The sequence below is a fragment of the Enhydra lutris genome, unplaced genomic scaffold, assembly GCF_002288905.1.
Source record: "Enhydra lutris kenyoni isolate GAN:26980312 unplaced genomic scaffold, ASM228890v2 scaffoldscaffold94, whole genome shotgun sequence".
Lineage (NCBI taxonomy): Eukaryota > Metazoa > Chordata > Mammalia > Carnivora > Mustelidae > Enhydra > Enhydra lutris.
This window is the reverse complement of record NW_019154178.1, coordinates 2968705-2995826: the sequence shown is the minus strand read 5'-3', so window position 1 is coordinate 2995826 and position 27122 is coordinate 2968705. Positions and strand designations below refer to the sequence as shown.

At 46.5% G+C, this 27122-nt stretch overlaps 1 protein-coding gene across 2 annotated transcripts in view; it reads left to right on the top strand.

Moving 5' to 3' along the window:
- The first annotated feature begins 1528 nt into the window (after positions 1 to 1528).
- The window catches only part of LOC111138798 (Fc receptor-like protein 2), a 61024-nt gene continuing 35430 nt past the window's right edge, over positions 1529 to 27122 (top strand). Inside the window, exons 1-12 of one of the 2 annotated variants that reach the window (XM_022490697.1) lie at positions 1529 to 1559; positions 3004 to 3024; positions 5649 to 5915; positions 6168 to 6452; positions 7718 to 8005; positions 8387 to 8665; positions 8973 to 9089; positions 14599 to 14626; positions 15369 to 15454; positions 15707 to 15772; positions 16959 to 16990; positions 17078 to 17347. In XM_022490697.1, coding sequence (XP_022346405.1) covers positions 1529 to 1559; positions 3004 to 3024; positions 5649 to 5915; positions 6168 to 6452; positions 7718 to 8005; positions 8387 to 8665; positions 8973 to 9089; positions 14599 to 14626; positions 15369 to 15454; positions 15707 to 15772; positions 16959 to 16990; positions 17078 to 17116 — 1539 coding nt within the window. In that variant the 3' untranslated portion in view covers positions 17117 to 17347. Of the gene's footprint in view, positions 1560 to 3003; positions 3025 to 5648; positions 5916 to 6167; positions 6453 to 7717; positions 8006 to 8386; positions 8666 to 8972; positions 9090 to 14598; positions 14627 to 15368; positions 15455 to 15706; positions 15773 to 16958; positions 16991 to 17077; positions 17348 to 27122 lie in introns of those variants that run through there. The other variant, XM_022490696.1, reaches the window with a different exon arrangement.

The following is a 27122-nucleotide window of genomic DNA, read 5'->3' as shown; positions in this document are numbered from 1 at the left end:
CCCTCCCCCCATTAACCCTCAGTTTGTTTTGTGAGATTAAGAGTCACTTATGGTTTGTCTCCCTCCCAATCCCATCATGTTTCATTTACTCTTCTCCTAGCGAAATAAGTCAATCGGAGAAAGACAACTATCATATGATCTCCCTGATATGAGGGAGAGGAGATGCAACATGGTGGGTTAAGGGGGTAGGAGAAAATCTTTTTTAAAAATTACATTAGTCAGATATAATCACACTAACACATTGGTGTTTATTGTCCCACACATTTTTCTTTAATTGGTCAATTTGGGGGGGATGGTATGTGGCAGATAAATTGTTTTGAACAGCCCCTTTTTCCTTAACAGTATATAGTGAACAACTTCCATTGCTATTAAATATTTTGCAGAATCATTTTAATGACTGCTTGATAGCACACTGTTTGACACATAATTTATTTTTTAACCTGCTTTTTGGGGTATTTTTCGCATTTTCTTTTTATACCACTCTAAGCGAGGTGTTGATGATACGACGTATGACATCACGTATATACCTCAGCATTTCCCAACGGAAAGCTATGTCTGTGGGGACTGACAATGCTAAGTCTTCACCTGAACAGAAGACATCGAGCCTATGATTCATTTCACTGCCAGTCAGTCCCCAGGTTACAAATACCAACGATTTTATGATTTACAGTTTCGTGCTCTGTCAGGTCCACAAAGAAACACGTATCTGCCTGTTCAGCCTGCCCCTGAGTGGACTGGAGCACAGAACACTTACAGGGACCACATCTAATCAGAACAGGAGAGATAACAGGATTTGGGGATGTGTACTCTGGAGGGCGTGGCTGCGCTGGGGGCAGACTGCCATCAAAAGCAGCATGGATTAGAAATATGGAAGAAGACAACGTTTCCAATGATACAGAGCACTTGTTATGAATGTTAGCGACATCGTGTTCTAGAAGGCAAGCTATGGACTGAAGAAAAGATCACCCAGGAAGCCTGAGGGGTTGCACCTCTGGCCTCACTCTCCTGACGAACACTGAAGAGCATTATACGTCACAGTAAGATCCGACAGCGTTTGAGGGTCAGACTGTGGAACGGGGTTGCCTGAGTTTGACTCTTGGCTGTCCCCACTGGAAATGGACCATGATGATCTTGGTCCATTGCTTGCCTTCCTTGCTGCCTGTTTCCCCAGCTGTGTAAAGGGGATCGTGCAGACTCCAGAAGCTTGCTCTGGGCATCAGATAAGCCCGTGAGTGTGAGGCACTCAGAACTGTGTCCGACTCATGAATAGCTGTGTGTGAACCGCCATCAGTGTTGAGAGAAGGCGGTTCTCCGGCACCTAGAGGACCACCATCATTATCATAGCACCTATAGGAAGGAAGATTGCGTCCAGACATTGACAAGCCCTTCCACTTCCTTTTTTTTTTTTCTCTCTCTCTCTCTCTAATTGTACAATACTTACTTTGAAAAGCAGTTTCCATTCCCTGCATACAGACCACAGCCGGTGGCTGAAGGAACATCTCTTCTTGGAGAGCTGAACCAAGTCCTCATGCTGCTGTGGTCACTGTTGGTCATCTTTGGTGAGTCTGATAATTGAATTAGGACTGAGGTGGCAGCAGATGGAGGTCTCCAGCTCCTGAAAGTCCTGAGGGTTTATCAGAGCCCAGGACCAGTATGAATGCTCGGATGTCTGCTTCAAGCTCAGGGAGCAGAGTCTGAGGCACAGCAGTGAGCTCTGGGCAAGTCAGACTGCAGCGCATCCTTCTCCTTAATGGTCAAGGTCAACTATCTCAGTTGTCCCTGGGTTATAAGCTCCTGCTTTGGTATCTCAGATAATTCATAGAGTAATATGTTCTCATAAATAGAGTTTTAATAATTTCAACATTTACTACTTCTCTGTGAAACTATTTAAACAGTTATCTCCAAGATGGGGTTCAGAAATGCATGGACATCCTTCACTCAGGCTCCTCTGTTGAGCCTTGGGCTACCAGGACAGGGAAGGTGCTGTAGGGAAACAAGGTTCCTTTCTCTACATTCAGGAGACCAACCAACATTTGTTAATTAGTAAAAGGACTCTCACATAAAATATAGCCAGAGAAAAGGAATCCGTTCGAGGTGGGTTCGGCTTTCAAAACTGCGTGTGCTGGTTTCAGGCCATCAATAAGGAAGGTTGTGGCAGGACGTGCCCTCATGGGTCTTATCAGGACTGCAAGATGTCCAACAGTATTAACTGTCAGGAAACTTCAGAGAGCTAAAAGTTTATTACTTACAGAGCCTTGAAACTACACAGCACCTCCAGGATCAAATAGCAAGGTCGTGGGGAGAGAAACCAAGGGATCTGGGGTTCTGCTCTTATTGGGGTGGAGGCCGGGGCCCCACAGCTTCACGGGCTCACTCTTTGCTAGTGAATTAAAACAAATGAGTGGGACCTAAAAGCTTGAGAAGAGAATAAACCAAGTGGCCCACATGGTCAGTTTTGGAAATCCACCAAGATCTCCAAAACGAAGAAGGCTCAGAGCAGGGGAGGGGGCCCTGCTCTCTGTCTGGTCTTATGGCTTCAGTGTGCTGGGGTCACAGGCTTCTACGGATGCCTCGGCCTCAAAGCTTAAGTCATACACAAAATCGGGCCAAGAAGAAACACCATCTGTCAAGGTTTGCACTACAAACTCTGCCTGGGTGTTTTCTGATGAACCCTTGGTGACGTGGGATATGGGGTGGACGCCCGGGTGTGCAGGAGGTTGGTGGGGAGAGGGAAAGGATGAGGAGATGAGAGAATCACTGAACATCTGGCTCCATCCATGGGCGCACCCCAGGTTCTCCCTTTGGAATCACCTGCCTTGTGACTGTAACAAGAGTGGGGGCCAGCTGGTGTTTGAGGGAGATCGTGTTGTTGGTGATGATGGAGTAGAGGAACAGAACAGGGGGTGATGGGGAGTTGGGGGGCAGTTTAGCAGAGTAATAGAAATGTCTAAACTGTAAGGGCAAATGCTCTGGGCTAACCTCAGATTTTTGATTCCCTCACAGCTCCTCTCAGTGAAGAGGCAGGTGAGTCATCTACGTCCTTGTTGTTCCGGGGTCTGGTGTCTCCATCGCCTGGCTCCCATGAGGTCCTTCAGAGAGGGACAAGTACAGGCTGTGGAGATGTCCCAGTGTCGCAGCTCCCCTGGCCCAACCTGCCTCAAGACGGGCCCCCTTGGCTGGGTGACGACAGCCTGCCTGGCCCACCCAGGTAGAGTCCACCGCCTGGTCACCGCCCCCGCTGTAGAGATTGTGGCATCTGGAAGAGGGATTGTAGGCCAGAAAGCCAGCCCCTGGGCCCTTGGGGGAGGACGGTTCTCCAGGCCCTGGGAACATATCTCCTCCATGAGGTCGGGCTGAATGTCTTCACAGCTTTGAGAACAGCTGTTCTCTAAGATACACGGCCAAGAGTGTGCATGGTGGGAATGGCGGTGGGTCATCATTGCTCCGGGCCCGGATGGGGAAGTTAGTGCGTTGCCCCTAGAGAGTCAGAGAGCATCTCTGCAGCATCTGCTGTAGGTGCTGGGCTGCCCTTGCTGTGAGAGAGCGGCTGGGGCCACGCTGCAGGGCAGGTACACTTTCTGACCCCAAACAGGCAGGCAAGGGTCTCCTAGGCCGTGGTCCGGTGGCCCTGGCTCTGCGGCATCACTGAACTCTGCATGCCGTCGTACCCGTGCTACCTTCCTAACGTTGTGTGCCTACAGCTAATCTCACCTTGCTCTTCTTGACTTCAAGCTATGCTCACCAAAGGAAGTGTAGAAGCAAGACTTTATTCTATATGTAGAGAGCCTGGCCTGAAGCTAGAGTGATGGAGGTTTGTTCCCGGGCCTCACGAACACCAGCCGTCAAGGGCAAAGTATTCTTAGGGCTCCAAGACACTGTCTTGGGAGAGCAGACCCTCACCTCACCTTTCATGGCAAGAGAGGAATGGGACGGGGTGCCAGGGGCCGCTGCAGCAGCTGTGGCCTGGAGCCCTTTCAGGAGCAGGACGCCTCTGTTGCACACATGCTGGGCCATGAAAGGTCCTTAGCAACCAACCACAGGCTCACGTAGTCAGCTGGGCCCGTGAGCTTGTCCATCATGCACCTTTTCAGTGGCTTCTCTAACCATGACACAGAATGTCTGTCCCCTTCCCTGATAGCTTTCTCCCTGGACATTTTCCCAGGTTCTAGATGAAGTCTGTACTAGTGGTTTAAAAATCAGCTTGATTATAAGTTCCACAGCCGAGTCCCCAGGGGATCCAGTCTCCACCAGTAAAGGAGAGTGAAAATCTCAAATAAGCTAATTGTTTCTGCAACCCCCCTTTTCTGCCCTTCCAGTTTCATTTTTGATAACCCAGATGGTTTTCCTTATGTCCAACAGGCAAATCTGGTTCTCCTCCTGGAACAGTCAGTAGCATGTTTTCCAGTAATTATGATTCTAAGTTTCAGGAGCGTCCTGTGGCATGTTGGCTCCGGTTCTGCCGGGGTATTTTATGAGACACTCCCTCCTTTATACGGCTGACCTCCGCTTCCCTACACTACACATCCAGCTTCTGGCCGCCATGCTGCCAGAGAACAGGGGCAGGAGATTTTTGTTCGGGGTATAACTTAGTTCTTCACCTCAAGGTCAAAATCCTCAACTGCAGCCCTGAAAGGTAATGCAAATGTCCCAGACACAGAAGGTGCTCTGGTACCGTAAATACGCAGTCACAAGGCAGAGTCAGAGACAGGCAATCCCAGGCGAGGACACTTACTTTTGGCAATGACTCTTTTCACTACGGTCAGTCCCCTAAGACCTGAACTTTGAATGAAAGCTCCCTTCCACTAATTACTCATGGACTGGGTGGGGACGTGTTTGGAAACGAGTCAGGTGGGAAGTCCTAAGGTTTGCGGTATAGGTTCTTATTCTAGTAACCAGACACCTAGGCCCCCTTGGCGGTTTCCTGTGGCCAGACAAGAAGAAGACGAAGACCCTGAATTTAGAGCACAGCGTAGTGCCTTTGAAGGCTAGATCAGAACTGAGGAGGTGGGAAAGCAGCATGTCCCCTGAGGACCAAGGTCCCGCGTGTGACATCACCAGTAGAGAGGGCTAACCAGGAGGAACTTCGCTCTCATATCCCTGTGAAAAATTAGGTTTATTTTGACATTCCTGCCATTGACCGAATGTTTGTGTCCTCACCCCCAGACTCCTGTGTTGAAACCCTAATCCCAGGAGGATAGTAGCTGGGGGTGGGGCCCTTGGGAAGTATAAGGTGATGGAGGTGGCGTCCTCAGGATGGGATTAGTGCCCTTAGAAAACGAGGCCGGAGAGCTAGAAATTGAAAATACACAAGACATCTGCTGTCTTCAGCCCGGAAGAGCGGCCTCACCAGAACCTGACTGTGCCCGCACCTCGATCTTAGACTTTCAGCCTCCAGAACCCTGAGAAATAAATGTCTGTTGTGAATAAGACACCCGGCTTACGGTGTTTTGTTACAGCAGCCCATGATGACTCAGATACCCCACAGAAAAAAAGAGGACGTGGTGGCCCCAAGTAGGTAAGGCGGGGGTTGGAACGTCCATCCTGCCTGAAGGGGAAGGAACTGCCTTGTCCAAGAGCACAGGAAGGGGTCAGGCATCTGGCTCGCAGCAGAAATGGCAAATCCAGCCCCCTCACACCCTCTCTTGCAGATTTTCTGACCCTCAAGGCTCCCTCCGTTGTCTTTGAAGGAGACAGCATAGATCTGATGTGCCAGAAGAAAAAGGACTGGTGGAATATCCAGACCGTGGTGTATTACAAGGATGGAAAACAGTTACAGTTTCCAGACAAAGTCTCTAGCGTTTCTATCCCATGTGCCTCTCTGAGTGACAGTGGCCAGTATTCCTGTTCTGCTACCGTCAAAACATTCTTTCGTTCGAAGTCAGAATCTTCAAGAAGCGTCGGGATTGAAGTATTAGGTAAAGGCTTCCCTCCTGTGGGAGCTGAGCTGGATGAGACCAGAGCAGAGTGGGCGGGTCCCTGGAGGGGCCACCTGCCCCCACGGCAGATGTGAACCAAAGTCCCACGGTTAGACCGCAGGAGGGAGCGGGTGAGGCAACCTGTCTGGTTGGAAGGTCATTGTCTGGTCTGAAGGTCACGTTGGCTGGGGTTGTTTCTGAGCAAGAACCACCCAACTTCCTGCTCAGGACGCTTTTGATCCTTCTCTCCAGAGCTGTTTCCACGCCCTGTGCTCACTGTCAGCTCCTACTGGCCCACCGAGGGGAGCCCCGTGACCCTGACCTGTGAGACCCGGCCTTCTCCACAGAGGTCAAACGTTCAGCTCCGATTTTGCTTCTTCAGAGACAGTAAAGCCCTGGGGTCCGGCTGGAGCAGCTCCCCAGAGCTCCGGGTCCCCGCCATGTGGACGGAGGACTCAGGGTCCTACTGGTGCCAGGCAGAGACAGCAACTCTCAGGGTCCGAAAACAGAGCCTCCAATCCCAGATTCACGTGCAAAGTAAGTACCCGTGGGTCTCAGCGTGGGGAGTCAGGCAGCCTCACTCCTGGACCCTCGTCTTTTGGGTTCTCTTGCAATTCCTGTCCTTGTGGAAAGTGGGATGTGAGCTAGAGAATGGGCGTTTCATAAAAATAACAAGTGGACAAGCTCCTGTTAAAAAACAGAACCCAGTGGAGTGAAAGTGAAGATGGGATTGACTTTATTAGGCTTTCGTGAGTCAGCAGGATCCCAGCTAGCAGGCAGAGAAATGCTCAGGGGAGTTGTAGGAAATGCAAGTGTTTATAGGCACGAGGTGGGGGAAGGGGTTCTTAGCAAAATAAAAGAGAGGATTTCCCCAGGCCAGGACATCTTTGGGGGAGGAGGAAACTGCCAGGTTTTCTTTTGGTTTTTTGTTTTTTGTGTATCACACAGATAACCTCTTTAGTGCAGAACAGGAAATTTCAGACTGACTTTTAGGAGGTCGCGTTCCCAGGATGGGCTGAAACTGTGATTAAGTCTTGGTGTGCTGTCTGTGAGCACAAATACTGCATTTGCAGCTTTTTCCCCTTCTGTTTTAAACACTCCTTATAACCTTTCTCTTCTTTACTGAAGTGATATCCATCAGCCATAGCTACACTGATCCCTTCCTGCTGTGCTGGTGTTTAGGAGTGAGCTGGGACTTCACCCAGCAAGGCACGGGCTCCCCAGGGGCTCTGCACATCCCACCCCCCACCCCCCACCCCCACCCCCACCCCCGGTTGGCTTGCACCACAAGTTGGTTTGTTAGAAGGCACCACAGTGCTCCAGAGTCAGGAGACACATGAAGCATGGGAGAAAAGCAGAAAAGCCAGAGGAGGCATTGTAATTCGTGTGGACCCTTGTAACTGAGAATAATGCAGGAATTGTCATTGATGTTGTTAGTGTGAACAGTGCCTTTCCTGAGGTAGGACTGATGCTACCACAGACCCCTTCACTCTGTGCAGAAGGCTCCACTCGGCATAGCGACTCCTCCTCGCAGAAATGTTCTCCTGTCCTTGGAGCAGATGACCCATCACACATTCGTTAGTGATCCCATGATATTAGGCAGGATGGGGGGTGGGACATGCAGTATAAACACCCATATTCTTCAAGAGTCATCACTGTGGATTCCCTCCCTGTGTGCACTTACAATGGATTGCATGAGCCCTGCCCTTATTCCCACTTCAAGCGTTAGCGTGAAGAAAGTCACGGCCTCGTTCCAGAGTCCTCCCAAGTCCAGCTCCTCACTGCCATCTTCGTCTGTCTAGGAGTGCCCGTCTCTAACGTAAGCTTAGAGATCTGGGCCCCCAGGGGCCCAGTGATCGAAGGAGGGAACCTGGTCCTCCTCTGCTCTGTGGCCAAAGGCACAGGAAACATCACATTCTCCTGGCACAGAGAGGCCACAAGAACCAGTGTGGGAAGGAAGACCCAGCGTTCCCTGTCAGCGGAGCTGGAGGTCCCAGCTGTGCAGGAGGGCGATGCCGGCCGCTATTACTGCAGAGCTGACAACGGCCATGACCCCATCCAGAGCCAGCTGTTGAGCATCCGTGTGAGAAGTGAGTTGCACTCTGAGTCAGCCCAGACAGAAACCCCAGAGCCAAGGCCGCGGTACCAGGAGTCACATGCCAGGGGTCAGCGGCAACTGGAGGGTGGGTCACCCCTGCAAGTTAGACAGCGGACCTCCTTCTTTCTGTGCAAGAGAACATAAAGGGGGCTGGGTTGGCATTAGAAAAACACAAGCTGATAATGACAAGGGACCGTGCCTTTAGACAGTAGCCCAGACTTGATATTCCCCCAAATACTAAAGACATTGTTAAGAATCTTGGAGACACACAATGACCAAGGGGCTAGGCCCTTCACTGACGTCCTAGTCTGGAGGGTCTGTGTGTCTACTATGGCCTCACGAATCCTCTCCACCGGCCCCTTGTCTTCCTCAGGTCCAGTGTCCCACCCCGTCCTCACCCTCAGGGAGCTGGGGCCCCAGGCCATGGTGGGGGACGTGGTGGAGCTTCACTGTGAGGCCCAGAGAGGCTCTCCCCCAATCCTGTACCAGTTTTACCATGAGAATGTCATCCTGGGGAACATTTCGGCCCCCTCTGGAGGAGGAGCGTCCTTCAACCTCTCTCTGACTGCAGAACATTCTGGAAACTACTCCTGTGAGGCCGACAATGGCCTGGGGGCCCATCGCAGTGAGGTGGTACCACTCAACGTCACAGGTGGGTTGATGGTCCCTGGATACAGGAGTGTTATGAACAATGGCTCTGCCCCAGTAGTCGGCACTGGTACCATATCGGGCTTTTGGAAGGTAGGCGGAGGTTCAAGTGATGTATACTCTGTGTGGGAGTTTGGAGAAGGTGATCTCAGTGCCTGGCTGCTTCTCTTCTCTCCACAGCAACCTGGAAAGTACACATCATACTCAGATAACGTGTGAAATTATATTAACCATTCCTGCATAGTCCTGCACAAGGATTCCAGGATGTAAGACTTGACCCTCTAAGCCTGATGCACTGTGTCTTCCTGTAGGGACCGGTGGCTGCAGAAGAGACCATGTCACAGCCAGGGTTCTCGGGACGCTGTGTGGTGGCCTCGGTTTTATAGCTGCTGCTCTGCTCTGTTATTATTGGTCCCACAAGATAGCAGGTTGGTTATTTACCATCTGTTTTGATTGCCTTTCATTGTTGTGAACTTTTCTATTACTGAGACAGATTGGATTTGAAAAAAGGAAGAAAGAAAACCTCCCCAAATCTGATGAATTATTTTTATACTTCATGATTTTCTAAGGTTTCATGCAGTGGGCAATGCTGCCATATTACTCGTTTTAGAATATGTCATGTTCCCCTGTGTGGAGATTAAAACCATTAACACAGTCCTTCATGCTTGCCTTTTAAATGAAAATGTCCAATTGTTAAATTATTTAATAATCTTCAATAGACATATTCAGTTTATATGCAGTGGAGTAAAACATAAGTAACTGGATTTAAAGAAAGGAAAACAATTTAGTACACTTTTCTCCTTTATTATTGATTTTCTTATGTTATGTCACCATACAGTACATCATTAGCTTTTGATGTAGTGTTCCATGATTTGTTGTTTGCATATAACATCCAGTGCTCGGTGCAATATGTGCCCTCCTTATGACCCACCACCAGGCTCACCCATCCCCCACCCTCAACCCTCTAAAACCCTCAGTTCGTTTCTCAGAGTCCACAGTCTCTCATGGTTCATCTCCCCCTCCAACTTCCCCCAATTCACTTTTCCTTTCCTTCTCCTACTGTCCTCCGTGTTATTTCTTATGCTCCACAAGTAAGTGAGACCATATGATAATTGACTCTCTCTGCCTGACTTATTTCACTCAGCATAGTCTCTTCCAGTCCTGTCCATGTTGATGCAAATGTTGGGTATTTATCCTTTCTGACGGCTGATTAATACTCCATTGAGTATATGGACCACATCTTCCTTATCCATTCATTTGTCAAAGGGCATCTTCGACAACTGTTTCCACAAACTCTTTCCACAGTTTGGTTATTATGGCCATTGCTGCTATGAACACTGGGGTACAGATGGACTTTCTTTTCACTACATCTGTATCTTTGGGATAAATACCCAGTAGTGAAATTGCCGGGTTGTAGGGTAGTTCTATTTTTATTTTTTTGAGGAACCTCCCTACTGTTTTCCAAAGTGGTTTTACCAACCTGTATTCCTACCAATAGTGTAAGAGGGTTCCCCTTTCTCCACAACTTCTCCAACATTTGCTGTTTCTTGCCTTGTCAATTTTTGCCATTCTAACTGGTGTAAGGAGGTACCTCAATGTGGTTTTGATTTGAATTTCCCTAATGGCTAATGATGATGAACATTTTTTCATATGTTTGTTAGCCATTTGTATGTCTTCTTTGGAGAAGTGTCTGTTCATGTCTTCTGCCCATTTCTTGACTTGATTATTTGTTTTTGGGGTGTTGAGTTTGAGAAGTTCTTTATAGGTCTTGGATAGATCTTGGGTATTTATCGATTTCTTGTTAGTTACTCACGGCAAGAGCAGTGACTCCTCTTTCAATTCTTGGATGTCTCACATGAGTCACATGGGACATCTTCATGCACACACTGTGGCTGGCAATGACTGGAGGGTGGGGCCTGGACTGGGACTCTCAGCTAGAACACAGGCACAACCTCTCAGTGTGGCCTGGACCCTTCACAGCATGATGCTGCAGGGCAGTCAAACATGTTACATGCTGGCTTCCCTTTGAAAAGCAAGTGTGATAGCGAATCTGCAATGTGTTTTTCCAACTAATTCCAGATGACTTGGTTTCACTGGGTCCCTAATAAACTTGCTGGGATGCAAGGAGAGGGATCACAGTCTCCACCTTCAAATGGAGGTCTCAGCATCAAAGAATTTGCAGCCATATTTTTAAAATTTCCAAACAAACCTCTACACATTCTAGTCCATGCCTCCCCACCCCACCAGACATCCTGAAGCTCCAGCCCCTGGGCCGCCCTGTCTGGCCTTGATAAATCCCCCACAGGACCAGCGGTTCCAGAACTAGCCCTCTTTCCCAGAGCCTCATAGTTCTTCTCTATCCTATCACCTTTTCAACCCTATAGACTTCCTCCAGTATTTTGTCAAATATTTCCAGTTCCCAGAAGAAAGGTCTGTTCAATTTCTTCTTCTGTCATCATTGGAAGCATCAAAGTACCAGCTTCACTAACCAACACTCCCACAAAGCTGCTGTGTTTTCCTCATGACTCTGTCTCTGCTTTATTTGTAGGACCAGGAATTTTGAGGACTCCTCTAAATGACATCCCATTCTGACCCCTACTAGTATTCTGCTAGCCAAGACATGTTACCTATGACCAATTATTGCCTCTGTTGTGTATGGCAAGCTTACACATATTATCTATAACTATAAGAAATAATTTTTAAGTGTGTTTTATGGTCCAGGTTTAATAAGCTTGTGGAAGTTAAGTGGGCAGCCTTGTTCACACAGCCACTAGAAGGCAGAGCTAAGACTGGGTCCATGCTGGCCTGGGCACAAAGACTCAACCCTGCCTATAGAACCTCATGAACTTAACGATCCTCTTCTTGCACGTTTCCCTGATTTCCCCCAGCTCCCCCTCTTCAGTGAGTGTCATTTATTAATTTCTAGGATACAGGACAAGCATGGGGCACAACAGAAATGCAAGATAAACTTTTAAACTTGCAAAATGCTTCCTTAAACCTATCAGCTACCACAGGATGAAAGAAATTTTGGAAACTCATCAGATAGTGCAAATGTAATTCAGTTTTTTCAAGTCCAACGGAAGCTATATTTTTTAAACAGACCATTCAAGACTCAGGAACTATGATACTGGTTTTTTTTTTCTTTCATTATAGTTTTTAATTGATAAAAACATGAGGCTATGGAGAGGCTGTTTGTTAACATAAAATGATTTCTCATTCATCCATACTGATGAATTCTCTCACTTTTCATCTAATACCAATATACTATTGATTCTTTCAAATATAGAAATAATCTACAAAACAAAAAAAAATTTATCTTCTCCTTTTCAATTTTTATGCAAATTAAATTTTCATGTCTAATTATATGCTCAAGGACCTCTGGTATCTTATGTGGATAAGCTTGTCAGGTTCCTGTTTTTGAGGGAAATTTTCTAGTATTTCGCTGCTATGTAGTGTAAATACCTCTTTTAATTAAGTTCCAGTTCTTTTAATTAAAATGCCTCTTTTAATTAAGTTCCAGCATTCTTATTTTATTAAGACAATTTCTCAGAAACTACTTTAAATTTTTGCTAATACTTCATTGGTATCTGTGATGATAATCATATATTTCTCTTTTTCAGGTATTAAATCAACTAATTACATTATACCAGAATACCTAATATTGACTGATCTTTGTGTTCTTCATAAAAATCCAATTATAGTGATGCAGTTTTAATATAAACTAGCAATCTTTTGAAGGGTTTTTTTCCCCATTAATAGTAATGTTGACACTTGCCAGATTTGTTGTTATTGTGATCGTACTCACTGTTACAAAGGAAGCTCAACATTTTCCTTCTTTTTGTGTGTCTTACGTGTTCTGGGGTAGTTTACATGGTAATATAATGATCTGTTTTCTCAAGATTTTGTGGGGCTCCCCTGTGGAAGCTGTGCCTGGTGGGTTTTGGGGGAGCAGGTCTTTGACTGCTGTTGCCGTCTCTGCTCTTGTAACTAATCTTGTGAGAGGTGCTGCTAGTGCTCACTGACACCCAGCCCTCCCTTACCTCTGGGTGCATGGACAGCTGCATTTCTCTGTCTTCTCGAAGCGAAATGTGGCCAGAGAAATGCGGGCAGAAGCCACTTGCACTGTTTCCTGTCAGAAGCATTTACCAGCAAGGTGCTGATGTCCCGTTGCCCTTCCCATACACTGGTGCTCATGCAAACGCATGCAAGGTTAACAGTGTCTCTAGATGGTATGGCTTCCAGCAGCCTAGGTCCCTGAGGGACTCCGTCCCTGAGTGACAGAACCCTCAGCAGATTTCTGACAGGTCTGCAACACGAGTGGGAAATTTACAAACCTTCGCTGCTATAAACCCTTGCAAACCGAGGTTGGTTTGTTCAGGTAGCAGAACGCACTCCATCCTGACCGACCACCACACTCTGCTCACAGTTTCTTTATCTTCTGGGGAATTGCCCTAGAAAATTGTCTGTTTTATCTAGGGTCGCCAATTTGCTTACTTAGAATTGAGTGAAGTGGTGTCCTAGGGTTCTTCTAGGTTAAGTGGCTGCACTTACCCTCTGTGCCTTCTCCTTTCACATTCTTGAGTGGCATAGAAAAAGGAATATCCCCCCCTTTTGATTAAAAAATGAAGCTGCTAGAATGATTTATTTGATCTGTCCATTTGCTTTCTAATTCTGAAATTTCTGCTTTTATCTTCGTTAAGTGGCTGCATTCTGTTCTTGTTAGTCTCATTCTTTAGAACAAATTAGACATTTAAAAAATTTGCTTTCCCTTGTCTTATATATTTATATATGTATTTAGTAGCTTAAGACTTAATTCCCTAAAATGTGTATGTTACAAATATATCCAGATTTCTTCACAGTTCTGTTATGAATTTCCAGTTACACTAAGATCAGAGAAGATCATTTATACCATATTCAGTTTTTAGAATATTTTTGAAGTTTCCTTTGGGAGCCAAGATATCATCAAGTTTTGTTTTTGTTCAAAATTGCTTTGGAAGTAGACCAAAGTCCACTTCAAAAATAATTTACTCAGGAAGGAGGTGTTAGAATCACACACATATACCAACTTCATACTGTTTGAAGATGCCATTTCTTGCCTTATGGTGGAATGACTTTTGGCTTGGTAGAAAATCCCGAGATCCTTCTTCCTTTCCTTGAAGAAAATAAGTTAGTTCTTCCTTCTCTAACACTGTATCCAAAAATCCTGATCAAGCTGGAGAGCTGGCTATATTACTAGGCAACGTTTTCCATGATTGCTGAGCCATCTCTAAACTAGAAGGGCTCTGAGTAGGGTGATGCTCAGTGAGAAGCACAAACGAGCACATCCCCAAATGCAGCATGACTCTTGAGACTGATTATGTCCCTCATAGTGGCCTCTGCTCCAGCCATGTGCACTTGTCCCCTGAGCTGTTAGTTGAAGGACCAGGAAAGAGCTCCTTGACCACTGGTGACACAGCTGACGCGTCCAAGCTGCTCTGCTGTGTTTCTTGTTCTGCATCTCTCTGTAAAGCTAGGTGGTGTGAAGGAGATCCCAATGGGTCTTACGAAGGTCAACACCAAGCCTTACCCCAAGACCATGCTTTAGAGTGGGGGTTGCAGTACCAAAACATTTAGAAAGTGAGAAGGTTCCACCTGAATAAGGAGGCCAGTAAAGTCATCAGCAGTTAACATATATTTTGCAATAATTAAAAGAGCAATAAAAATTCCAGAAAGAGTGACCTATGCCTGTGGGGTTTGCCATTGGGAGTGGCATGTTAGACCAGTAGGATTGTCCAGCCAATGGTGCTGGAGAAAATAAGGAGTCCTCAGGACGCAATGCAACTGGATCCCTACTCTGAATCTTATACCCACCAGGACCACATGTGGTTAAGTCAGTGGAAAGTTTCAAGAGATAAAGGTGTCTCCCCTAAAACGAATGTTCCTTCATCTGCTTTTCAGGAGGACGCTCTGCCCTGCATGCACCCAGGTGAGAACTTTCCTATTTAAAATGGGAACTATAGAGAACGTCTCCCTTCATGATTTTCCATTGTGAATCATGCTTCTGCTACTTGCACAGGTCACACAGTATCTTTCTGTGACACTCAGCCATGTCTGTGTTCATTACATTTGTGGATCAGGGTGCTGTCTCGTGGTGGCCCATGTGACAAGGTGCTGTCTTGTGTAGGAGTCAAGATTTCTAAATTACTTTACTAATTCACATAATCAAGATTATTTATGGAGTACTTACAATGTATGAGTAAGTTCTTGTCAGACTTTGAAAGGTGTGAAAACATGCATAAAATGGAGTTTGTTTCCACAGGGGACATATTGTCTCATGAAGAATATATGACACATACAGTATACAAAGGAGAGAGACAAACTGATGAAAAAGAAGCAGATGAAGTTCTAGGAGACCTTGTGAGAGAAAAAATTAAAGCTGAGGCAATATTGTTCTCTTGTTTATAACTTTTGAAAACGCTAAAGATGAGAAATCGAACATTTTTGCCAGATCAGAGGGGCCATCCTATAAAAAAGTACCCTGTGATTCTGTGTCCTGTCTCTGGTTGCCCACCTAAAAGACCACACCCTGAGAGGCTAGACTAAGAGCCATCAAATCACCTGAGCCAAGAACGTCTCCCTGGCTTCTCCCACATTCTCCCCAGCCCGCCTCCTCTGTGTTCTCACACTTGCCCTGGAGACTATCATGTAGTTAGTTTGCTTTTTCTCAGAGACGCTTCCAGTGCAAACCCTCAAGAGTCCACCCACACCAGCTCACTCCCAGACATAGAGGAGCTGCAGCCAGACTATGTCAATGGTGAGTCTCCCCACTGGAAGGGGCCCCAGGGCTGCAGCAGGGAGGGGAGAGGAAAGCAGGTAAAAAACATGACGGGGTCTGCACGCCCTGATGCCCTGAATCCCAATCTCAATCAATAAATGACCCTCAATCAACAATGACCCTCATGTTGGGGTTGGGAGGACAGTCACAAAGCAGGAGTCTGGGACAGCACATATAAAGTTTGAACCCCATGTCCATGGATGTCTTTGAACCAATGTCTTTTCCCTGCAGTGGGCCCTATAGATGTGGATATGGTTTATTCCCAGGTCTGGAGCATCCAGCCACCAGAAGACTCAGGTGAGAAACTACAAAATGGTTCTTATTAGATGCATCTTCCCAAGTAAGGGGCACCATGCACACAATTGAGGCTTGCTTACGTCATTTGACCTTGATATGCAATCTGTGGATCCAAGAAGGAGCAAGAGGTATTTGCAGGCAGGTTCTCAGGGAGGAGCTGAATTACAAAACAAAACAAAACAAAACAAAAACAGATGGTCAGTTGAGAACCGACAATTAGCGAGAATCTGGGATACAAGGCAAAGGAATAAAACAAATCAGGAAAGAGTGAGAATATCTGAAGTATGGTATGTAAAGTCCAGTCTGAAGACGCCATGGAAGGGGTCCCTGAACACATCAGCCTAATCTGGAGACTTGCGCTTTGATGTGTAGTCTTCCAAGAGTTGAGTCAGTAGTTCTTTAGAACTGCAGAGTCATGTCCTTCAAGCTACTGCTCCACTGCCCTTAAAGTTGCAGCCTTCAGCCATGTCCTTTGCTCTGCACTCCTGGCTGCTTCTGTTGAAGCCAGAGGCTGCTGGCAGCCTGGCAGGTGTCCCAGGAAAGGGTCAGCCAGCTGCGTTCCTCTGAACCATGGGTCCTCGGCCAGCTTTGCTTACAGTTGTACCGCAGCAGCCTACAGAGAGCCCATGACCCTGTCATTCTCCTTCCCTGTCTGGGACCAGCCCAGCAAACCTGAAAAGGCACAGTCCTGCCCACTGCATGCTTATCCTGCAGGCCCTCCAGGGGTTGATGTGTTGCCAAGGGCAGGAGGGGGATTGATTTCCATTCTGCCCACCTGAAATGAAGGGAGAAGGAAGCAGGCCCCACACCCTCAAGTGATAGTGTGATTCAGGTCTCCCATCCCTCATCTCTGTGTCCCATTTCCCTCTATGTAGTGCATGAACACCTGTGTTTTTATCTGAAGGACATAAAGAGATAACAGGAGAATGAGCTCTGACAGAATATTGTCAATGATCTACAGAAATTGTATCAAAGAGAGGAAAGGTTTTGTTTAACAAGGGTTGGCAGAAGGCTTAGAGCTTGGGTGGTCTTCAAAGGACTGCAGAGTGGACAATATTAAGGCATGGATTTTACAGAAGAACAGGAGAAGCTGGAAACCACACAATAAGCATTGCCATCCTGTGCCCTGGAGCATTGTCTGAGAATGAAGTCTAAGTAATATATATATATATTTTTTTCTCCACAGCAAACACCAGAAGGATGATTCTGGAGAACAAGGTGAGCGGACTCCTGGACAGTTCCTTCCTCATCTAGTCCCCCACCAGCCATAGTCCTTTTCTTCCTTCTCCTGTGCATCTCTTCTAGGACTCCCATGTCATCTACTCTGAAGTGAAGAAGACATAACACTTGGAGAAACTGGGGGGCAGAACCCCAACAAAGATGGAACAGCACTAAGGGCTACAAAAAAACTTCATAAAAATGCCAAACTTCATGACGTCTCACAGACAGAATGTGCTGCAAGTGCTGAGAAGGCCAGCTGGGTCATCGTTTCGGTTCTCATCATGTTCTCTCCCAATGTCTTCTTCCATTTAGTCAATATTTACAGAACTTCTACTGAGTCCCAGAAGCTGTGTGGGATGATTATCTTTGTTACCTTATCTCTTTTTTAAATTTTTAATTTAAATTCAATTTAGTTAACATATAGAGTCTTATTAATTTCAGAGTTATAGTGATTCATCAGCTGCCTATAACACCCAGTGCTCATTACATCAAGTGGCCTCCTTAATGCCCATCCCCCAGTTACTCCATCCCCCCACCACCCTTCCTTCCAGCAACCCTCCATTTGTTCCTAGAGTTAAGAGTCTCTTATGGTTTGTCTCCCTCTCTGTTTTTATCTTATTTTGTTTTTCCTTCCCTTCCCCTATGTTCATCTATTTTGTTTCTTAAATTCCACGTATGAGTGAAATCATATGGTATTTGCTTCAAAGTTCAAAGAGTTGGGGAAGAACAAGGAGCACAAGACACAAGCCTTCATCTACATCTGCTCTGAGGTGATGTGAACAGAATCCATTTCTGGGCTTCTCTTTGTCTTCCAAACTGGAAATTCATTGTCTTTTGTCTCCACAGACAGACATCTCAAGTTTTAAATAAATCCTCTCTTGCTCTTGTGAGAACTTTAGGGTTGAGTTTCTGTGAAGGAACAGCAGCGTGAGCCGGCTCGCCATATTTGTCCATTTTTGAGTGCTTGTTTTGTACATTGATTCACATTGATTTAAAAGTAACAAGGGTATTTATGTCTTCTTGAAATGCTGAATATTTTACATCCATTGGTACAATCATGCAAGGAGTAAGATCATAACCTCTGGGAACCCCTGTCTAGGGTGGGGTCCCAACCCCATCCCCCACTAATTGTGTAGTCTTGAACAAACTCTTAACCTCCATGTTCCTCAGTTTCTTCGCCTTTAAATGGGGAAAACCATTTGTTAAATATTTGTAATTCACATAGAACAATGTCTGGCATTAAGTAGCACCAAATAAGTTTTCATTAAATAAAATATGCATAATTATCACTTAGCCTCAAACTTAGTACAAAAATGTTTAAAGAGTTGGGTAACGAGAATCTCAAACAAAGTGACTATCAAATGCAACTATCAGATTTTTAACGCTTTGATTAATATCTTCTATAATCCACTCCCCTGCTAAAGATAGGTCCCCAATGGGAAGGACAGAGGTGACTGGTGCTTGGGTTTGGTCATTAATCCACAGAGAGATAATCTGGAATATTTTAGAAACTATACACAACAAATTTGATGTTTATCTGAAAAAAATAATTAAAAAATGGTTATAATTCTGATGGCTAAGTAGCCAGTGGCCCCTCTCATCCATAGAGGCGGACTGTCTAAGAGTTGACACGGAATGCACCTCTTGCCCACACACTTCACATGCACGAGTATGACCCCAGTATTCTGCAGTCTGAGGGCTACCACCTGGACATGACTGAAGTCACAAAACCCATGGGTTTTAATATATAAAATACTGTATCTTCATTGTAGAAATTTAGAAATACAGACAGTGAAAGAGACTATTAACTCACTCATACTTTCATCACTCTGATAATTGTTATTATTTCAATAGCCATCAGCCAGAGTAGTATTTTCCATGAATGTGCTCAGATGTTCATAAATATGTGATTTTAAAGGAAAAATAACTGTAACCTGTTTTTATTTCTTAAAAAATTTGGATGTTTTTATGCCATTAAATGTTCAAAGATCTTTGTAGTTTGCTTGGTATGTTTGGATACATAGTAACTTGTTTCGTAAATTACTTATTTGGGGACCATTATCATATTGACAATTACCGTGATGAGCAGTGTTGCAGTGAATATCTTTGCTTCTAAGTCAATATTTTGGGGAGTATTACAGTTTGGAGAGATTAAACGTATTACTTTATTCAGAGTCAGACAGTAACTTGGCAGGATTTCTCCCGAGGAACCTGAGTAGTTGTGGAGAGTCCCTCAGCTTACTGTTACTGTCACAACTAAGAAGTGAAGGAGAGAACAACAGTTTCCATCGCTCCTGCCTTCTACGTGAGCAAACAGATCAAACCCTGGAGGAGTCTCTTGCTTCCTTGCTTTCTTTTCATACAAAACATCCTGAAGAGCAGCTTCTAGCTCCCTCCTCCTGCGACTCTTGCAAGAACCCCCCTGGCCAGCTGCTGAGAGTCTCTCCTCCAAAGGCAGAGTGAGGAGGACTTCGTGCTGCCGTAGGGGTGCTGGGTGCTGCAGGCATGTGGGGAGCGGGACAAGAGGAATGAGACAGGGAAGCAAGAGGATGGAGACCCAGCAGGAGGGCATCCCTGGGGCTCTCGTGGGGTCCAAACCTCTGGCCAATGCCTAGAAGCCGTCTGAGCCCACAGCCAGTCCAGTCTCCAGAGATCATCGGGAAGACCCTAGTTTCCAAGCGTGTGTAGACATGGTACCTCTCAATTTCTATCAGGGAAAATGATAGTCCCTCTTCGTCATAAATTTCTGTTCTGTTTATTTGGGAAACTTTGTAAATGATGTAACTGGGATTTTTTTTTTTTTTTCAGTACTAGACCCTCCTTTCTTCCTTTGTGGGTGTGGAGAAGGAGATGCCGAGCAGTGGTGCAGTCTGTGGGGAGACATGGAGAGTAGGAGGTCGGAGAGGACAGGGAGGGGGAAGAGAGGCAGAGCGGATGGGGCAGAGGCCTGGGCATCACAGAGGAGCAGAGCCCGGGCCCTGGGCCCCTGGGCCCCACACCTGCTGCTCTGGGCAATGAGCACCCGAGTAGTTTCCCCGCTGCTCCATCTGGTGGGTTCCGAGAAATGCTGTCCTTCTGGCCGGTTCAGGAAACACACGGACTCCGCCCCAGACATCTGAGGTTAAGGCCTGCTCCCCATGCAGGCCCCAGGCCGCTGCTGGCATACGGCCTCTGTGGAGTGGACAGATGCCAATCGGCTATCTGAAGCTCTCTGGTTACTGACCCTTCTCTCAGGGACTCATCACTGGTGCTCTCTGGTCTGGCTCTAGCTCACACATCTCTTTGTTTCACTAGCATTTGGGGTTTTTCCCCCCATTAAAAACTTTCCATTTGTGGACAAGATGGCTTCAGGCTGTTCCACATATTCTGCACCTTGGAAATCTACGAACAACAGGAAGGTGGGTGCCTATCAAAACCTTACATGAACTGTCCCAAGTATGGGACACACAGATGCAAGGAAGCAGGAGCTGCTCAGACAGGAAGAGGCAGACGGAGGATGGAGTGCTCTCTGGATGAGACCTTTGCTCCCAACATTGTTTGGAAGGGGTTCCCTGCTGGACCCTCCAGGGCCCTTGTCCCCCCAGCAGCGTCTGGGCTCCACAGGACCCCAGCCGTTGTGGGCCCCATATTTAACAGCAGGTTGAGGTGAGCTGCTAGGCCCCTGAGAATTCCCGTCTCCCACCTCCACCCATGGCGCAAGGGCTGTGCCCATCACTGAGAGGGACAGAGACATGCTTGGGACAGAACAGTGACCACGGCAGAAGCACAGAGACATGCGCCGGGGTTGGGTGAGCGGGGAAGGACACGGTGGGCGTCCTCCCCTCCACGCCACCTGAACACACCAAACCATGCACAGCTTAAAAATAGCCAAGTCAAGACCATAAACATGGAAATTATAAAAGTCAGAATAAGTAACCGGCAGGTGGACGCATTCACACGTGGATTAATACTGAGGAACCAGGGAGTAACCTGGAAGGTCAGAAAATCTCCCCCGGAAATACCAAAATGGGGTAGAGAAACGGAGAGTCAAAGGAAGGCAGTCTGGGCGCGGCTGTGCAGGCCTCCCTGTGTGTCACGTCCGTGCTATAGGCACAGGTAAAAGAGAAGGAGAGTCTGGGGGGACATCACCCAGGATCTTACACGAGCAGAGAAAAGAAAGATCTCACGTTGGAAGTGTCCTAATTTGCTGAGCTGAGTAGATCGTGAGAGCCGAGCATCACAGTTCAGCAGGTGAGTGTCAGAGACCAAGGGACAATTCCGAAATATCAAGACAGGAAAACACTGTAAGTCGCGGCAATTAGATGGACTTCCAGCTTCCCACAATAACAACCAACAGGAGACGTCAACGGAAAATAGCATTTTCAAAGTGGAAATTATAAAATTTCATACCTAGCAGCCCTTTCCTTTACCTCTGAGGATTAATATGATCTTCTTGGGTAAAACAGGCCTCAGTATGTTATACACACCATACACCACACACCACAGACACATGCCACACACACACCACACACACCATACACACCACACACATGAACAGACACACACACCCCACACGTAGCACACACCCCACAGACGCTCCACACACTAGACACACACCACACACACACAAACACAGAGACGCACACAAACACACACACACCTGAAGACATCCTTAGAGGAAGTGCTCTATTGAGCCGAAAAATATACTCGGAGGTATGACGGAGGAGATATGAAAAGTAGGTTTGAGCAATTAAATAGTAAAATTTTGTTGTTTATTTATTAAAGTGCATTTATTAAATGCTTACTGTGTGCCAGGCCCTGGGAGTGTGAAGGTTACTAAAACAGTCTCTAACCTCAGGTCTAATGGGGAAGACAGAAGTTTTTTAAAAATTATAAAACCCACAGGAGAAACAAACACGCCTGTTGCGTGTTTGTCCCTGTGACAGGGAAACAGATAGAAGAGATTTTATTCTGCATCCCAAACCAGGAATAAGATTTCTCCCCTGATTCCAAGCACTTTCATTCCTCTCCTAAAAACACTTGTGTCAGGGAAGTTTCACCCGTGGCACGGAGGATGGACACAGGACAGTCAGGGATTCGCCAACTGAACAAAGAAAGGGCAGGTATTTCGGGCAAGGCAAGTGCAAAGGAACTGGGGCCAGAAGGAGCCTTTCCAGTACAAACATTTTTCCCCATCACTAGAGAGCTTTGTACGAGAACAGGAGGAACCAGGGGGGTGTAAAGGATCTGTTTTTAAGTAGCAGGCTTCAAAGGCAAGGTCCTCACGCTTAAAGCACAGCTGTTTAAGACAGAACCGAATTATGAGTACCCAGCTTTCTCTGAGCCTAATACAGCAGATAACCTATTGTTTATTTTTAAAATTATTTTTTTCTTGGTGATCTAGAGGACTGTTTTCAAACTTCTTTAAATATTTTATAAGTAATATCTGGCAGTTTCCTAACCAATTGAGTATACTTTGTTGCAAAATAAACCACTTCTCATCTTTCAGCAAGAAAAAAAGAAAATCCCACTAAATTTGAATAAAGACATCACCCATCACCAGGAAGCCAGCTTGGCTTCGAGTGCTTACTACACTCACTGTGCACATTAATTCTCTTGGCAGGAATCTGGCCCTTGTGTGTTCATAGCAAGGCTCACAGCCTGCTGGGTGACATGCAGAGTCTCTCAGATCTGTCCCAGTGTCACCTTTCTTGTGGATTCGCACGTATGTGGCCAAATGGACCACTCCACATGTTCTGAGAGGCTTAGGGAGGCTTTTGCTGGTGCCTCTCCTCTTTCCCTTCGTGTTGGTCATTTCGGCGAATTACTAGAAGATGGTGTTTCTGGCTGAAATTTTGTTGCTTAAATAAGCAGCTGTTAAATGTTGGAAAGAAAAATAAAATAAATTTTTAATTTCTATTACTTAAACCCTAGACTCTGATAGCACCACGGAAGGGTGGGGAGGAGTTGTTTCAAAAAATATAAATGAGTGTTGTTACTCATCTTAGTAGTCACGGGCCCCAGGAAATAGAGTGTGTGACTTTCAGAGCAGCCCATCCCCGGGCCACGGCCACTGCAGAGTGCATGGCTGTGCCACCCCATATGCGTCGGACTGGGCAAAGCCGCCAGGATGTCTTCACCAAGGGCTGTAAGTAAAAGGGCTATTCATAAAATTTGGTTTGGAAACAAAATCTTAGAATGGACTGAAATTTACCAGCCCGGGCTCGGCCAACACTGAGATGGCTGCGGAGAAGGGCAGCCTGCTTGGAAGCAAGCACAGGGGAGCAGGTGCGCTCTGACATTTGGGGAGAAGCGGACGCCGCGGCAGTCTGGGCACGAGGCTGTCGGGGAAGGCGAGCCGGCATGTGCACGGAAGACGACTTCTGATTCATGCTGCTCGGCTCACGCTGGGGCGGTGCGGACAGCTAAACTCAAGTCAGGGAACCAGCAGCAGCACATCGGCCCGGGCTGTGCTGAGAATCCTGGCTTCGCTGGGTTCCGGGGGGCTCGGTGCTGAGTTAGCAGGGCTGGTTGGGCGGCTGACAAATGAATTCTGAAATTGCGAAATCCAGAGTAACCCAGAGAACCTGTGGGCTTCAAGACTTGTCAACGCCAGCTTCACACAGAAGTGAAAGTGGGGCAGAGTTTGGCTCCACTTACCAGAAGGTGAACAGAATTTTGGTCTCCGGGTTAAAGATGCTTCACCTCAGTGTTGTCACCCTTTCAGAGGTAAAATTCTTAAAAAATTCCAATTCAAAAATAAATAAATAAATGAAAGTCCTTTCAACTAGCTATGGGGATCTGGGATAAAGACCGGAATGCAAACAGCTCTGGAGGCCGTTATGTTCTGTGGCCATATGGGGAGGGGGTGGAAAGCCCGTGTGAAAATGTTGGGAAGGGACTGAGCTGAGACTGAGGTAGCCTTGTAAGGCTGTCAACAAAAACCCAAATCTGGTGTCTGTGAAGCTCTGGGAACAACCCTCCTTTTAGGGTTGGGACCTCATAGGGCTCCACTGCCCACGTAATGGTGAATTGGAAGTAAGCTAGCCCTCCTACAAATGGGTGCCTGGCTTCAGCGCATTTGGTGGCTGGAAGACCGCCATGCTTGGATGTGGGTTACGATGATCTTGTCCTGGGACACTTGGGTGGCTCAGTGGGTTAAGCATCTGCCTTCGGCTCAGGTGGTAATCCTGGGATCCTGGGATTGAGTCCCCGAGTTGGGCTCCCAGCTCCCTTTGTCCCTGCCTCCTTTTCCCCTGCTCATGCTCGCTCTCTCACTCTCTCAAATAAATACATAAGATCTTAAGAAAGAAAGAAAGAAAGAAAGAAAGAAAGAAAGAAAGAAAGAAAGAAAGCGAGAGAGAAAGATGATCTTGTACTGCTAGTGCTTCCAGATCCCCGACTTTTCCAAAATGAATTGAATATTCTTGGAAATATTTATTCTTGGGAATAAATATTCTTGGGAAAAAAATTAATTCAACTTAGGCTTCAAATTAATTCTATAAGTTAATTTCCAAATGCAATGAGCGCATGAAAACAATCCCACAAGGAAACGAATCACCATGAGTCACCATGAAGTAGAGAGAAAGGTCACACCCGCAGTCAGCTGATCAAGACAGAAGAAGAGAGAAGGCACCAATAACCAATGTCTGCAGCGAAGAACATGCCATGACCATATATCCTGAACTTATTAAAAATTAAAACAAGACGATAACACTTCATTTTAGTAAAAATGAAAATTAGATGAAACAGACAGTTCCCGGGAAAATTCATACTTTTTTCCAGGAAGAAATAGTGAAAAATACACTGAAGGAGACACCAGGAGAGAAACAACACCTGACCAGAGCTGCAGTGATGAAATAAATTGAACCAATGGTTTAAAACTTGCAACAAAGAAAACTCCAGGCCCAGAGAGCGTTCCTGGCAATTCTACCAAGTATTCTGAAAGACATAATGCCAATGGACCCAAACGCCTGCAAATATTTGAAAAAGGTGATGTATTTTGTGAGAGATTTTATGAAGCAAGCACAGTTTTTTATCACACTTGTTGCCCTTCTGCTGTAAAAACTCATGTAATGGTTTGCAGGGTTTAGGGATCCTGTCTCTTTTCTCTTTGTGTCTCCAACAGCAGCTATGCGATGTCCCTGGAGGTTGGCGGCCATGCTCACAGATGGTTTACCAGAACCATCCCTGCTCCCGTGTGTATCCTCCTAGCACCACCAGGCAGGTCCCAGGCACTCTGGGCAGTGCTCGGCAATTGCCCTCAAGATGCAGGGGGAAAGTGTTAATTAAATAACACCCATGTCATTTGGCATCCCAGGGTGAAAATTTGCTTCTAATTATGATTTCCATCCCACATCCAGTCCAATAGGCTGTTCAGACGTTCTACGATGAGACTTAAGAGTATCCTAAGATCCTCTAATAGTAAAATTACAACCGCCAGGTGCCATAAATTGTGCTCTGAACTCCTTCTCTTGTCAATATCCCCTGGAAGAAAGTGAGGTTCAAAGATCTGATCCCCAGGTCAGAAAAATTCCAGACACATTAAAAATCAAAATAAACCAAAGCCTGACATCATATTCTCTTTTGTGAGTCAAAATTCTAAAGAAATGAAAATCACCCTTTACCCTGATTTCTCTTCTGACTCGATCTCCGCTCAGAAGCGGTTCTCAGTGTCTGGGTGGAGCTGAGGCCGGTGCGGCAGGGCTGTTCCCGGAGAACTGAGCACTTCCTTCCAGGACTGTAGAAATTGGATTAATGCGGTGCTAAGATTCTCATGAGCCACACTTGGTTTTAACAATTTCAAAGAATTAACAGGATTCAGAGAAGACCCCAGCCCAAGCCCCCGGCCCCACACCCCCTGGATTTTAAGAGGCCAGCCCCAGCCTGGAGCACATACACCGAGCAGACTCACACCCCAGAGCCCATGGGTAAGGTCTCCAAAGGCCCTGGCAGAGTCCCGGTCACATATGAGAAAAGGACGGAAGCGAGTCCTCTGTCTGGCCTCAGTAGGGTGTAAGTTAGTTGGTGTCAGTTAACATACACTCAGCTGTGAGACTCCCTTCCAGCAACGGTTAATGCTGGTGCCCAACATTTGCTATCTTGGGGGTGGGTGGAAACCACCTATTTTGTACCTTCTCTCAGCTTTCACTTCCCCTCTGAGTGAGGTGCGTGGCGCTGCGGTTCCGGACGGAGCGGGGGCCTGTGTGACACGGCGTCTACAGCAAGGAGGCAGGCTGCTGCTTCCCGAGAATGGCTCTGACCTGACAAGCCTGCCAGATTCACCGGGTCCCCACCCTTACTCCAGGCAGAAGAGGCATCTCAGAAGATTCTGGAAATGGAACGGCTCTGTGCCAATCTGAAACTTACATCTCAAGCAGTCAGTCCAGGAAGACTCGACCCTTCCCCCATGTGCACCCCAAGAAACTGACCTTCTCCCCACTTTTAATTTCCTAAATTTGTCAGTCACATTCTTGGAGGGTACAGGCAAGAATTAATATGGCTATAAGACTGAGAAGTCCAACAAAAAAACCTTTAATATTTGATCATAATTCTCCCCCAAACCAGGCACCTAACAAATTGTTAAAAACAAAGGGAAGGATCTCGTAGACCCTCAACTTGAGTATTTATATTTCTTAGCAGTCCTGTGACAGCTCTATGGTAATCTGGGATGTATACACTGCATTCTGTTTTTAATAATGGCACAAGCACTTCCTGTGTTTCTGTTAGAACGTCTGAAGTCATTCCATTTTGTAGAACTACTTTGCACATCTGTGCAACTTCAGTGTTGAGTAAGGAGAGGCTGATTTGTGAATCATTGAGTGCTTTATGGTATATTTATTAAGGGCTTCCCCATGCCAATTTTGCTTTCTAACCCTACAGATGGAACAAAGACGGGTGTCAGATGGTCACACCAAAGAAAGATAGATCATGTCCACCTTTCTTTCTTTGAAGTTGGGAAGATTAGCCAGGGTGATGATGGTTTTAGTAATGCACCCACGAATCCAGGCAAAACCCAAGGTGTAGTGACCTATCCACCCTGGAGGAAGCCGGGGGCTACTGGTGAGTCCCACATAACCAGTGGGTTCCCTCTGGAGCTAGCTGTCTGACTCCAGGTCACCTCATCTAATCAGCAGCAAGCCAGTCAGTA